This window comes from Vicugna pacos, chromosome 3 (assembly GCF_048564905.1).
Source record: "Vicugna pacos chromosome 3, VicPac4, whole genome shotgun sequence".
NCBI lineage: Eukaryota > Metazoa > Chordata > Mammalia > Artiodactyla > Camelidae > Vicugna > Vicugna pacos.
Genome location: NC_132989.1, coordinates 97029384 through 97042250, shown reverse-complemented (window position 1 = coordinate 97042250; position 12867 = coordinate 97029384). Strand labels below are relative to the sequence as shown.

Genomic DNA, 12867 nt, shown 5'->3' with positions numbered 1-12867 from the left:
AAAACCTCTCATTAACTTATCTCCATTTACTTTCATTTTACTTTGCTTTTCCAAATAAAAATAGCTTCATTATTTTTTCAGGTTTTAAAAATTATGCAAGTGAATGTCCAGAAAAGACAGCTCTATAGAGACAGAAAGTAGGGTGAGTGGTTGCCTAGAGCTGTTGGGGAGAAGGAAGTGGGGACTGACTGCTGATGGTGACCAGGTTTCTTTCTGGTGGGGGGCGGGGGGGTGAAAATGTTGCAGAATTAAATAGTGATGATGGTTGCATAATCGAGAATATACTAAAAAGCACTGAGTTGTACACTTGTAGACAGTGACTTTTTATGGTATGTGAATCGTATTTCTTTAAAGAAAGCTGTTTAGGAGAGGATATAGCTCAGTGGTAAAGCGTGTGCTTAGCATGCACGAGGTCCCGGGTTCAATCCTTAGTACCTCCATTCAATTAAATAAATAAACAAACAAATAAATAAATAAACCCTGATTACCTCCCTCCCCACCCCCCAAAAAAGAAAGCTGTTTTAAATTATGCACTTATTGTAAACCATTCCAAGGATATAGAAGAGCTGGGGAAATGCTTTGAATCCTAGCCCCTAGAGATTGTCCTCCTTCAGATCTCCCTTTATGCCTTTATACAGAGGTGCGCACCTGCGCCCTCACGCAGGGCTTCTCAAACTTCGGCATGCTTAGCCATCACTTGGATGACTTGTTTAAACATTGCTGGGCTCCATCTCCCATGAGTCTCCCATGATTCCTCAGTAGGTAGAAATGGGGCCTGGAAATGTTCACCTCTAACAGCCCCCAGTGATGCTGATGCTGCAGGTGCAGGAATGTGCCTTGAGGAGCACTGACTAATGGGATCGTGTTGTACTTGTTCATCTGTAACCAACTCTTTTCTTATCTCAGCATTTCATTTAATGAAGATCAACTTCACAATTTTTAACAGCTAAATAGTATCCATTGTATGGCTATACCACAATCCATTCACCTACTCATAACTATTTCCCTTGCTTTCAGCTTCTTTTTTAAACTTAACAATGTGTAATATATGCACCTGCTCTTTAAAAAAAATACAGTATAAAAATAAGTGAAAACAAGCCTCCCCTCCCCCTCTCACCCCCAGCCCCTTAGTGCCATTCCCTAGAGGCAACTATTCAGATTTTTTGGAAATTCTTCCAGAAATACTCTACATTTATGGATTTATGCCCTTTTAAAATTATATACAAATGATAACTGATTATCCTGCCTCTTTATCATCCATTCTGCTAGCCTGAGAGTTAATCGCAAAAAAACAAATGTGTTGTTTTTAAGTTTAATGATCCTTTTTTCAATGCAATTTGTAGTACTACCAATTGTGGATTAATTAGGGGCTGCTTAATGGCTAGAAAAAGAGCTCACCATCAGGTTTATGTCCATGATTTTAAATGCAAAAATGTCCCCTTGAGCTAACAGGCTGATACCCTGACCCACTAAAAGACTCTACATAAAGCTGGGAACATAATTAACTCTTACTGGACACACAGGTACATTTATTGTAAATACTTATAGAGCCATTTGGCAGCTGGTTATTTTGAGAAAGTACTAAATATCTTACAATGGGCACAAAAACACCACAGTTGATAAATACGTAAAAATATGCAATTTTTAAAAATAGATAAAAATTTAATCCTATTTTAAGATTCTCACAACAATTAAAAAATAATGTAGCCTGAGGTTTCTAAAAGTAAAGGCTCTTAACCACAGAATTTGGGTCATTCACAGGTGGAAATTCAATGTAACTCAGGAGAGATAGTAAGTTTTAACTGGTTTTTGACTGTCACATGAAGATACTGGCATTCTGCTCCTACTGAGCTGCATCACAGGACGCTCCCGGCGGCCCACCTCGCGCGGTCCACTGACCTGATATGATAACGTCCCCGTTGAGGTACAGAGCCATGCCCAGGAGCATCATGACGACCAGGGTGAGGATGTAGGGTCTTCGCCGGCCCCACCGGGCCCGGCAGTGGTCGCTGGCAGATCCCACCACGGGCTGCAGCAGGAACCCCAGGACGGGGCTGAGGAGCCACACCATGCTGTACAGACTCTTGGGCAGGCCCACGCTGAGCAGGACTGGGGTCACGTAGGCCGCCTCCACCGCGTAGCAAAACTCCCGGCCGAACATGGCCATGCTGTGCATGAGCAGACTCCCCGTGGGTCTTTTGGGCGGCTCCACAAAGCCGAAGGCTCCATCTTCAGCGAGAGATTTATAGGTGTGGGTGCCGGGCTGCCCACTCTTGTCGCCCATGGCCACTGGGTGCCGAAACCTGCCTACGAGTCCACTGCCACCTCCTGCGTGGCCCTGGGGTTTGTGCTCCCGGCTGGATTTGACATGGAGCCTGGCTGAGCGGCCAGCAGAGATGGTCAGGCTAGGGGAGGGGCTCAAATTCTTTCATGCCTCTAAGATCACAAGTTATGATGAGAAGAAAGGGGGTGGGGCCTGGAAAGCATGATGGAGATTAGCTGCTGTGAGCCTGCTGGCTCCTTAGAATGTTAGTCTAAAGGAATCTTCCTTTGTACTGTTCTCTCTCCCTCTCTGCTCCTCCCACCCCGTCTGTCTCACACTCACACACATACACACACTGTATTACACACAAACACAACAAAGCCCCATAATGCTGATGTGAAGTTAAAATATGAATGAGCCAATATCTTTTGTAAACTTTTCCTAGATATAAATAATCTGACCTTTCCTGACCGTAAGTTTTCTACACATACCCCAGGAGTCAATTCACGAGACTTAACATACCGGGAGGGTGCCCCCTTCCTCTAAATCACTGCCCATCTCACAGCACGGCGGGATTTTCCCTCATTGCACTTAACACGCTTTATAATTAGATAGCTTTGTGTTTATTCTGCTTCTCCTGTGTTGGTCTTCAAACCCCATATGAGCAGTGATCAGGTCTGTTTTGCTTATTATGGTATCTAACATGATACCTGGCACCTAGTAGGTCCTCAATAAATACTTGCTAAAGGAATCATAGAATGAACAAAGTGTATATACTACATTTTGTAGTGCCAGTCAACTGCTTGTCTGCTCAGATCCATTCCCCGCCCCTCCCCCATGCTCTGTACCCTGTACCGTAAGGGACCACATTTCCCAGGTTCCCTCGCTCTCTGGCTTCTAGGCAGATTCATCCAATGGGAAGCGTTGATGGGAAGGCTGAGGGTAGGAGAAAGGAAGAAATCAGGATACTTCCTCCCCTCTCTTTCTCCATCCTTAGATGTCTCTGGCAGTAGCTGTGTCTCCACTGTGGGTGCAGCTTCCAACAGGTAACCTTAGCTTCTGAGTCCCCATAAAATTTCCTTTCCCCATAAAAATTCTGCAGTGATGGGAGTGGTCCCAGCTTCCTGTGGTTGCTCATTTCTGGGTTGCCTCACTGTTCCCTGAGCTTCTCAGCTCTTTTATCACCAGTATAATTTTCCATATTAAATTTCCTCTGTTTTAAAGACTTCAAGAGGGTCATATTTTCCTTGTTGGACCTTGAATTCAAATGAGAATCTGAATGGCAATGGAAACATGATCTTAAAGGAAAGGCCCTAAAAATGGTTTAAGAGCATCAAGACTTGGAGTTGGAATATTAAAGTTTAAATTCTGGCAAATCAGTTAAATCAGTATTTCACAAACTATGTGCCACAGTACCCCAGGGCACCACAGTGAACTCAAAGGGCTGTCTCAGGATACTTAAGCATTTGAAAACAGTAAACACAGTGAAAATCAACATCTGTCAGATACCATGTGAAGTAATAATGAAAAGTTCATGCTTGCAACATAAGATTGCAATACAGTCCTTTCAATGGCTTTAGATTTTTTGTGGCTTGTTTCTCCACAGTCATGATAAAAGCAACTATCATATGAAAATAAGCGTGGAACAGAAAATGAGGGTAGCGACATCCAATCTGATTCCAAGGCATGAGAAGTCACAGTGTCCAAAAGGTGTGTATGATGTATTAGGAAGGACTTGTGATTAAGAATGGAAATAGGAAGGGGGTTAAGATGGTGGAGTAGCAGAGCTCACCTCCCCACCACAAACACATCAAAAACGCATCTACACGTGGAATGATTCTCACAGAAAACCAACTGGAAACTGGCAGGAATCTCCTATACAACCAAAGTTGCAAGAAATATCTCCACAGGACAAGTGCCCCTGGGAGGGATCTCTAAGGAAGAGAGGGTCCCCACCAGTAGACCCTCGCCTTGGGGAGCCCCCTTGCCTGTTGGGATATCCACCGGGATGCACAGAGGAGCTGGAGAAGCCTAGACTCTTCCTGAGTAGTGTGCACATGCTGGCTGGCTGACAATCAGGGTGGGGAGCACTTGTACTGGCGGCTGCCACCTTGCCGCACTTCTCAGCACGAAGAGGTGAACTCCCTGGCCTGCTCACTCCACATTGCAGCCTGGAGTGAGAGGAGGGCGGAGATTTGGTCTATCTGTGCAGAGATAACCACGGTGCCTGGAGGGGGTGGGGGGTGATCCGGGCTGAACTGCAGAGACCGCTGTCAGCTCATGCACAGGGGTGGCGTATGGAACCTGGCCAACATTGTCAGTGTGCACACGGGTGCCGCCACGGGAACACGCAGTGTTAGCTGAATCTGAGTCAGACAGGTCCTGGGAGAGGACTCCATCTAGGGGTCCAGAGAGCCTGGAGGGCTTGAGGTGTGGTCTTGGGGAATCGTGGAATCCATTGTCAGCACACGTGGCGGGGGCAGGGTGGGCCCTGGCAGACATTGTTAGGGTGCACACCAGGCAAAGCCACAGGAACCCACAGCAGCTGGGTGCTGAGCTGCCCTGGGTAGAAGTATGCAGCGGTTTCAGTGGGGAGCGCTTTGGCTGCGCCCACTCCACACCACAGCTTGGCGCTGGATCTGGGGCAGAAGGGTCCTGGGAGAGGAGTGACACAGAAGCAGCCCAGGTCTCAGGAGGCACAGCTGCCTTGATTCCTGCAGCCAGAGCACCCTGGGTCCCAGCCCCAGCCGACTCCACGCCACAGCTTTGTACTAGGTCTGGGACGAACAAAATAGAGAAAGGGATGTGAACCTGGGCTGCTTCAGGGTGGAATCACAAATGCCTGCCCAGGCAGTACGTAGGTTTGCTGTGACCACATGGGCCTCACTTGCTTCAGCAGTCCCCTCTCTTGGAGCAAGGCAACAAGGCCTGATTGAACCAGGCACTCGGGGCTTCCACTTCAACAACTGGGTAGCAGACTTGGCCCCTGACAGGACAGTGACAGCCACAGACCAAAGAGGAGGCACTGCTCAACATCCAGTGTAGGCTCTGAACACCTTAACAATAAGCCAGCACATAGATGAACAAACAATAAAAAAATTTTTTTTGTAAAAATGATTATAACTACAATTAACAGCAAAAGGACAAGCATGAAGATCTAAAACAGGACATCAAAATCACAGAATGGAGGGGAGGGGAGTATAAAAATGTAGATCTTTTAGAATGTGCTTGAACTTGTATGATTACCAGTTTAAAGCAAGTAGATATAGTTATGGGTTAATATACTTGAACTCCAGGGTAACCACAAATTAAAAACATACAGTAGATCACAAAAACCAAAAAGGAAGGAACTGATGCATACTACAAATTAAACTATCAAACCACAAAAGGAAAAAAAGAAGAAATGAACAAAGAACTACAAAAACAACTGGAAAACAAAATTTAAAATGGCAATAAGTACATACTTATCAATAATTACTTTAAATGTCAGTGGATTAAATGGCTCTATCAAAAGACATAGGGTGGCAGATTGGATGAAAAAAAAGCCTACAATATGTTGCCTACAAGAGACTCACTTCAGTATGAAGAACACACAGAGACTGAAAGTGAGGGGATGGAAAAAGATATTTCATGCAAATGGAAATGACAAGAAAGCTGGGGAGCAATACTCATATCAGACACAGTAGACTTTAAAAGAAAGTCTGTAAAGAAAGATAAAGAAGGACACTATATGATGATAAAGGGATCAATGCAAGAAGAGGATATCACACTCATTAACATATATGCATCCAATATAGGAGCACCTAAATATATAAAACAAATACTAACAGATTTAAAAGGAGAATTGACAGGAATATACTAATAGTAGGATATTTTAACATCCCACTGACATCAATGAACAGATCATCCAGACAGAAAATCAATAAGGCAACAGAGGTCCTAAAAGACACAGTAGACCAGTTGGACTTACTTGATATCTACAGGACACCGCATCCCAAAGAACCCAGAATACACATTCTTTTCAAGAACACAGAAACATTGTCTAGGATAGACCACATACTAGGTTACAGAATAAGTCTCAACAAATTTAAGAGGATAGAAATTATTTCAAGCATCTTTTCTGACCACAATGGTATAAAAATAGAAATCAACTTCAGAAAGAAAAACAGGACAACATGGAGACTAAACAACATGTTAACTTAAAAAAACAGTAAGCCAATGATGAAATCAAAGGGAAAAATCAGAAAATATATATAAAGAAAAATGAAAACACAACTTGACAAAAATCTATGGGATACAATAAAAGCAGTTCTAAGAGAGAAATTCATAGTGATACAGTCCTTCCTCAAGAAATAAGAAAAATCTCAAATAAACAATCTAACCTACCACCTAAAATAAATTAAAAAAAAAAAAGAACAAACAAAACCCAAAGTCAACAGAAGGAAGGAAATAATAAAGATCAGAGGGGGAATAAAACAAATAGAGATTGAAAAAACAATAGAACAGATCAATAAAACCAAGAGTTGGTTTTTCGAAAAAATAAACAAAATTGACAAACCTCTAACCAGGCTCACCAAGAAGAAGAGAAAGGATTCAAACAAACAAAATAAGAAATGAATGAGGAGAATTAACAACTGAAACCACAGAAATACAAAAAAAAAAGAGAGAGAGAGAGAGAATACTATGAAGTTATAAGCCAACAAATTGGACAACTTAGAAGAAATGAACAAGTTTCTAGAAACATAGTCTTCCAAAGCTGAGTCAAGAAGAAACAGATAACTTGAACAGAATAATCACTAGAATTAAAATATAATCTGTAATAAAAACCAGAAACTCCCTGTCAAGAGTTCAGGACTGGATGGCTTCACTGGGGAATCCTGCCAAACAAAGAAGAGCTTATTGCCTATCCTCAAACTATTCCAAAAAATGGAAGAGGTGGGAACTCCCAAATTCATTCTATGAAGCCACCCTGACACCAAAACCAAAGACACTACAAAAAAAAAAAAAAAAGAAAAGACAAAACGAAAATTACAGGCTAATGTCTTTGATGAATATAAATGCAAAAATCCTTAACAAAATATTAACAAATCAAATCCAATAATACATAAAAAGGATAATACACCATAATCAAATTGGATTCATTCCAGGGTCACAAGGATGCTTCAACATATACAAATCAATGTGATACAACGCATTAACAAAATAAAAGACAAAAACCACATGATTATCTCAATAGATGTAGAAAAAGCATTTGACAAAATTCAACATCGATTCATGAAAAAATCTCTCACCAAAACGGGTATAGAAGGAACACATGTCAACATAATAGAGGCCAATTATAACAAACTTGCAGACAACATAATACTCAATGGTGAAAAGCTGAAAGTCTTCCAGCTAAATTCAGGAACAAGATAAGTAGGCACACTCTCACCACTTTCATTCAACATAGTATTGGAAGTCCCAGCCACAGCAACCAGACAAGAAAAATAAATAAAAAGTATCCAAATTGGAAGGGAAGAAGTAAAACTCATTATCTGTAGATGACATGATACTCTACATAGAGAACCCTAAAGACTCCACACAAAAATTATTAAAACTAATAAATTGAGCAAGGTAGTAGGATACAAGATTAATATACAGAAATCTATTGCATTTCTTTACATTAACAATGAAATAAAAAAAAGTAAAAAAAAAATCCTGTTTAAAATTGTTTCCAAAAAGTTACCTAGGAATAAACTTAACCAAGGAGGTGAAAAACCTATATACTGAAAATGATAAGACACTGATAAAGGAAATTGAAGATGATTCAAAGAAATGGAAAGATATTCCATGTTCCTGCGTTGGAAGAATATTGTTAAAATGGCCATACTACCCCACAAAATCTAGATTTAATGCAATGCTTATCAAAATACCAAATAATCCTGAAGTTTATATGGAATCACAGAAGACCCAGAATTGCCAAAGCAAACCTGAAGAAAAAGAATAAAGCTGGAGGTATAACCCTTCCAGACTTCAGGGAATACCACAAAGCCATGGTAATCAAAACAGCATGGTATAGGCACAAAAACAGACATGTAGATCAATGGAACAGAATAGACAGCCCAGAAATAAATCCACACACTTACGTCAATTAATCTACAACAAAGGAGGCAAGAATATACAATGGAGAAAAGACAGTCTCTTCAATACTGGTGTTGGGAAAGCTGGACAGCTACATGCAAAACAATGAAATTAAGAACACTCTCTGACACCATATACAAAAATAAACTCAAAATGGCTTAAAGACCTAAATATAAGCATGACACCATAAAACTCCTAGAAGAGAACATAGGTAGAACATTCTCAGACATAAATCATAGAAATATTTTCTTAGATCAGTCTCCCAAGGCAAAAGAAATAGAAGCAAAAATAAACAAATGGGATCTAATCAAATTTTAAAGCTTTTGCGCAGCAAAGGAAACCATCAACAAAATGAAAAGACAAGCTATGGAATGGGAGAAAATATTTGCAAACAATGCAAGCAGCAAGGGGTTAACAATAAAAATATACAAACAGCTCATACAACTCAATATCAAAAAACAAAAAACCCAATCAAAAAATGGTCATAAAACCTAAATAGACTTCTCTCCAAAGAAGACATACAGATAGCTAATAGGCACATGAAAAGATGCTCAACATCACTAACTACCAGAGAAATGCAAATCAAACCTACAGTGAAGTTATCACCTCACAACAATCAGAATGGCCATTATCAAAAAGTCTACAAATAATAACTGCTGAAGAGGGTGTGGAGAAAATGGAACCCTCCTGCACTGTTGGTGGGAATGTAAATTGGTGCAGCCCCTATGGAAAACAGTATGGAGGCTCCTTAAAAAACGAAAAATAGAGCTACCATATAATCCAGCAATCCCACTCCTGGGCATATATCTGAAAAAGATAAAAACTCTAATTTGAAAAGATACATGCATCCCAATGTTCGCAGTAGCACTATTTACAATAGCCAAGACATGGAAGCAACCTAAATGTCCATTAACAGATGAATAAAGGAGATGTGGTATATATATACATATATATGTGTGTATGTATGTATGTATGTGTATATATATATATATATGTATACACACACACACATACATACAATGGAATAGCATTTGCAACAACATGGATTGGCCTAGAGAATGCTATAGTTAGTTAAGTAAGTCAGAGAAAGAGAAATATAAGATATCATTTATATGTGGAATCTGAAAAATAATACAAATGAATCTGTATACAAAACAAACTCACAGACATAGAAAACAAACTTATGGTTACCAAAGGGGGATGGTAGGAATAAATTAGGAGTGTGGGATTTACAGATGCAAACTACTGTACATAAAATAGGTAAGCAACAAGCAACAAGGACTTACTGTTCAGCACACGGAACTGTATTTAACATCTTATAATAACCTATAATGGAAAATAATCTGAAAAACAAATATATATATGTGTGTGTATATATACAAACACACACACATATACATACATATATATATATATAACTAAATCACTTTGCTGTATACCTGAAACTAACACAATATTTAAATCAACTATACTTCAATAAAAATAATGAAATAAAAAATTCTTCTTTCATTGCATTATATTTTTCAATCAGCTAATAAGTTGTTAGGACATAAATACCTACATTGCTGAGACTTACTTATAAATGAAATGGTTAGGTATTTTTTGGCCCAAGGGGCACCATGAAAAAATTACTGAGACACTAAGGGAGATGTGAACTACGAAGATTTAGGACCATCTGAGCCTTCAGTCTTCATCTGTAAAATGGAGTAACCACCCCTACCTTCTTTCCCGTTGTGATTGTTTGAACAGCAATTGAGATATTGTATATAACAGATGTAACCTTCATTCTCCACTCCGCCCATCCTAATGAAACCTGGACTAGCTTCCAGATTCCACCCCTCCCTCACACACCCATATGCTTCCAGGAAGCTGAGTCCAGGGGAGCTCCAGGAGTAGGCTGGCTTTATCTAAGATAATTCTACCTTCTCTGCCAAAGACTGGTATAGGGCCAGCTTGTGACTTAACTTGATCCAAGGAGACACAAGGCAAGTTTTGCTGAAAGCTCTTGAAATTCTCTCTTCTTCTTGATATTGCTGTGGGTGGAAATGAGAGCCAGATATTGCTACCAGGTAAAGGATAAAGCAAACACAGAGAGGATGGCAAGTTGGCAGAGCCAGGAAAACGCAGGGAAACAGGGTCTAAGAGACCAGATTCAGGCACCCTAAAACTCAGCCTTTCTGGACTCTACGTATGTGAGCCAAAACATTTCCCTCTTGTTTTGGATACTGCTACTTGCCGTTTAAGCCATCCTGATTTGGTACAGGTAAATTATTTTGCAAATTTATAAAACACAAAGTGATTGTGACTAAAACCTGGAATGTGCTTAGACAGAAGACATGAACACAGGGATAGGAGGCCTGGCTGCAACCAGTCACCTCGTTCCTTAAGAACTGTCGCATTTATCACATCTCATTTGTAGTATCTCATCACTTCCTACATTGTAGGATCAAGACAGTGCAAATAAATGTATATCAAGTGACTATCAAGAACATAATTCCAATGTTTTCATGAATATAATCCCTCTTTCACTAGAATTAGCTATCTTCAACTGCCTGCTTCTCTTCCATTCCTCTTAAAGCTTTCTATTTTCTCCTTACCTGCCCCTTCGCCTACTTCTAAATCTAGTTTCTCTAAAGATAGGTGAAAAAAAGAGGAAGAGTAGCATTTCCTGCAGTCTCAGATTTTTCAGAAGAAAAACATGAGTCATTAACAAAAGCTGCTAACCTTATTTACACACCTTTCTTTAAAAGTTCACAGCCAGTTTTTCAAACATTTTGGATGAAGTCAGCCACAAAAATCGATATTCCAAGCTAGTTCCTCTGTTTGTTGAGTTTTTGCCAATTCACTTTTATTCTTTCCCTTACCAGTCTCCTCAACAGGTACTTTTCTGAGCACCTATTGTGATGGAACAAAGGCAGAAAGACTTGGTTCATGTCCACTAAGACAGTGATATTCAAAGTGTGGTCTGAACGGGAAGCATTATATTCACCTGGAAGCTTGGTAGAAATGCAAATTCATGGGCCCCATCCTGCACCCACCACATTAAAATCTCTAGGGTGGAGCCCTGGAATCTGTGTTTTAATAGTATGCCCAGATGATTGGAAAAGTTATGTAAATTACACTAAAAGCAATTACTATCCTTGGAGATACATGCAAAGTACAATAAGAACATAGAAAGGGCCCCTCAGAATAGGAGCTAACAGTTACTGAGCACTGAGGATGTTCCAGGCACTGTCTTAGACATCACAACGACAGAGTTAGACTTGAACCCAAGGGCTTTCTGACTTCAAAGTTCATAATCATTGTACAAAACTGCCCTAGGGCTGAGAAACGCAGAAAGTGTCACAGAGAAGGCTGTATGTGAGCCAAGTCTGAGTCTGCTTGATCAACAAGCTGCAGCAAAAGGGGTCAGGAGTACTTTAGTCCTGGAAAATGCTGCAGAATATGGAAAGGAATGGAATCAAGAGAGACCATAGCTTACTAGAAACTTCAGGCAGCCCAACATGAAGTGCTGGGGAGCAGGGGGTGGGGTGGGGGGAGGGATGGGACTGGACAGCTACGTAGAAGTCTTATTCTAAATAAAAGGTTGATATATATTATGCAAATGAATTTATGTTTAGTTCAATAGGGAAAAAAGAAGACCACTGGAGAATTTTACAGGACTGAAAAGATGAGTCTGGTGTCAAAAAGATTCCAAAATAGCACAACAGAAAAAAAAATAATGAAGGCAGTGATACTAGAGGTGAAAAGTCAGGAAGGAAGGCTGAGCAGTAGTCCAGGGAAGAGGAAACAGGGGTCTGGATGAAAGCAGCAGTGGGAGGAGGGCAGAGGCGTGGATACGGGAGCTCTGAATATCTGTACTGACATTCATTCCTTTAATCAATATTCACAAAGTTTCCAATATGGGCCAGGCAATGGCCAGGCACTAGTCTAGAAACTGGGGACTTTAGCAATGAATTAAACCTACAAAGTCCTTCATAAAGCTTCCACTCTAGTGTGCACTGCTTAAGACAGAGTGAGGGCTGGCCTTAATCAGAATTAACGTCAGCACTGATAAGCTGTGTGAAGGAAAATGAAATACGGCGAGGGGAGAGTGGGTGAAAAGGCAGCTGCTATTTGAAACAGGGGTCAGGGACACTTGAGCAGTGGCCAAATGAAGTGAGGGGTAAGCTGTGGGACCTCCTGGGGACAGGGAGAGGCAGGATGGGAGTGAGAGCAGAGACTGGTAAAAGAAGTCTAGTAAGACTTTCAAATGGATGATGGTGCAATTTACTGAGAAAGAGACACATTTGGGTGATGCTAACAGGAAGCTACACAGGAGTAGGACTCTCAGCCGAGTGGTCCAAGTGGAGGAGCGGTGGTTACCTAAAGGGAACCTCAAGAACATTTTCTAAAATGCCAGTTCATAGACACTGGCTGAAAGATTTCCTTATCAATTAAAAGGATCAGCTTTTCTAAGAATGTTCATTCTGGTTAACAGGAGA

The 12867-nt window shown here is 40.7% G+C and overlaps 1 protein-coding gene across 1 annotated transcript in view; it reads right to left on the bottom strand.

Moving 5' to 3' along the window:
* SLC45A2 (solute carrier family 45 member 2) overlaps nucleotides 1-2696 on the bottom strand; it is a 31020-nt gene extending 28324 nt beyond the window's left edge. Inside the window, exon 1 of the mRNA XM_006199650.4 lies at nucleotides 1900-2696. Within this exon, the coding sequence (XP_006199712.1) occupies nucleotides 1900-2284 (385 nt within the window). The 5' untranslated portion in view covers nucleotides 2285-2696. The remainder of the gene's footprint in view (nucleotides 1-1899) is intronic.
* Between the last annotated feature and the right edge of the window lie 10171 nt (nucleotides 2697-12867).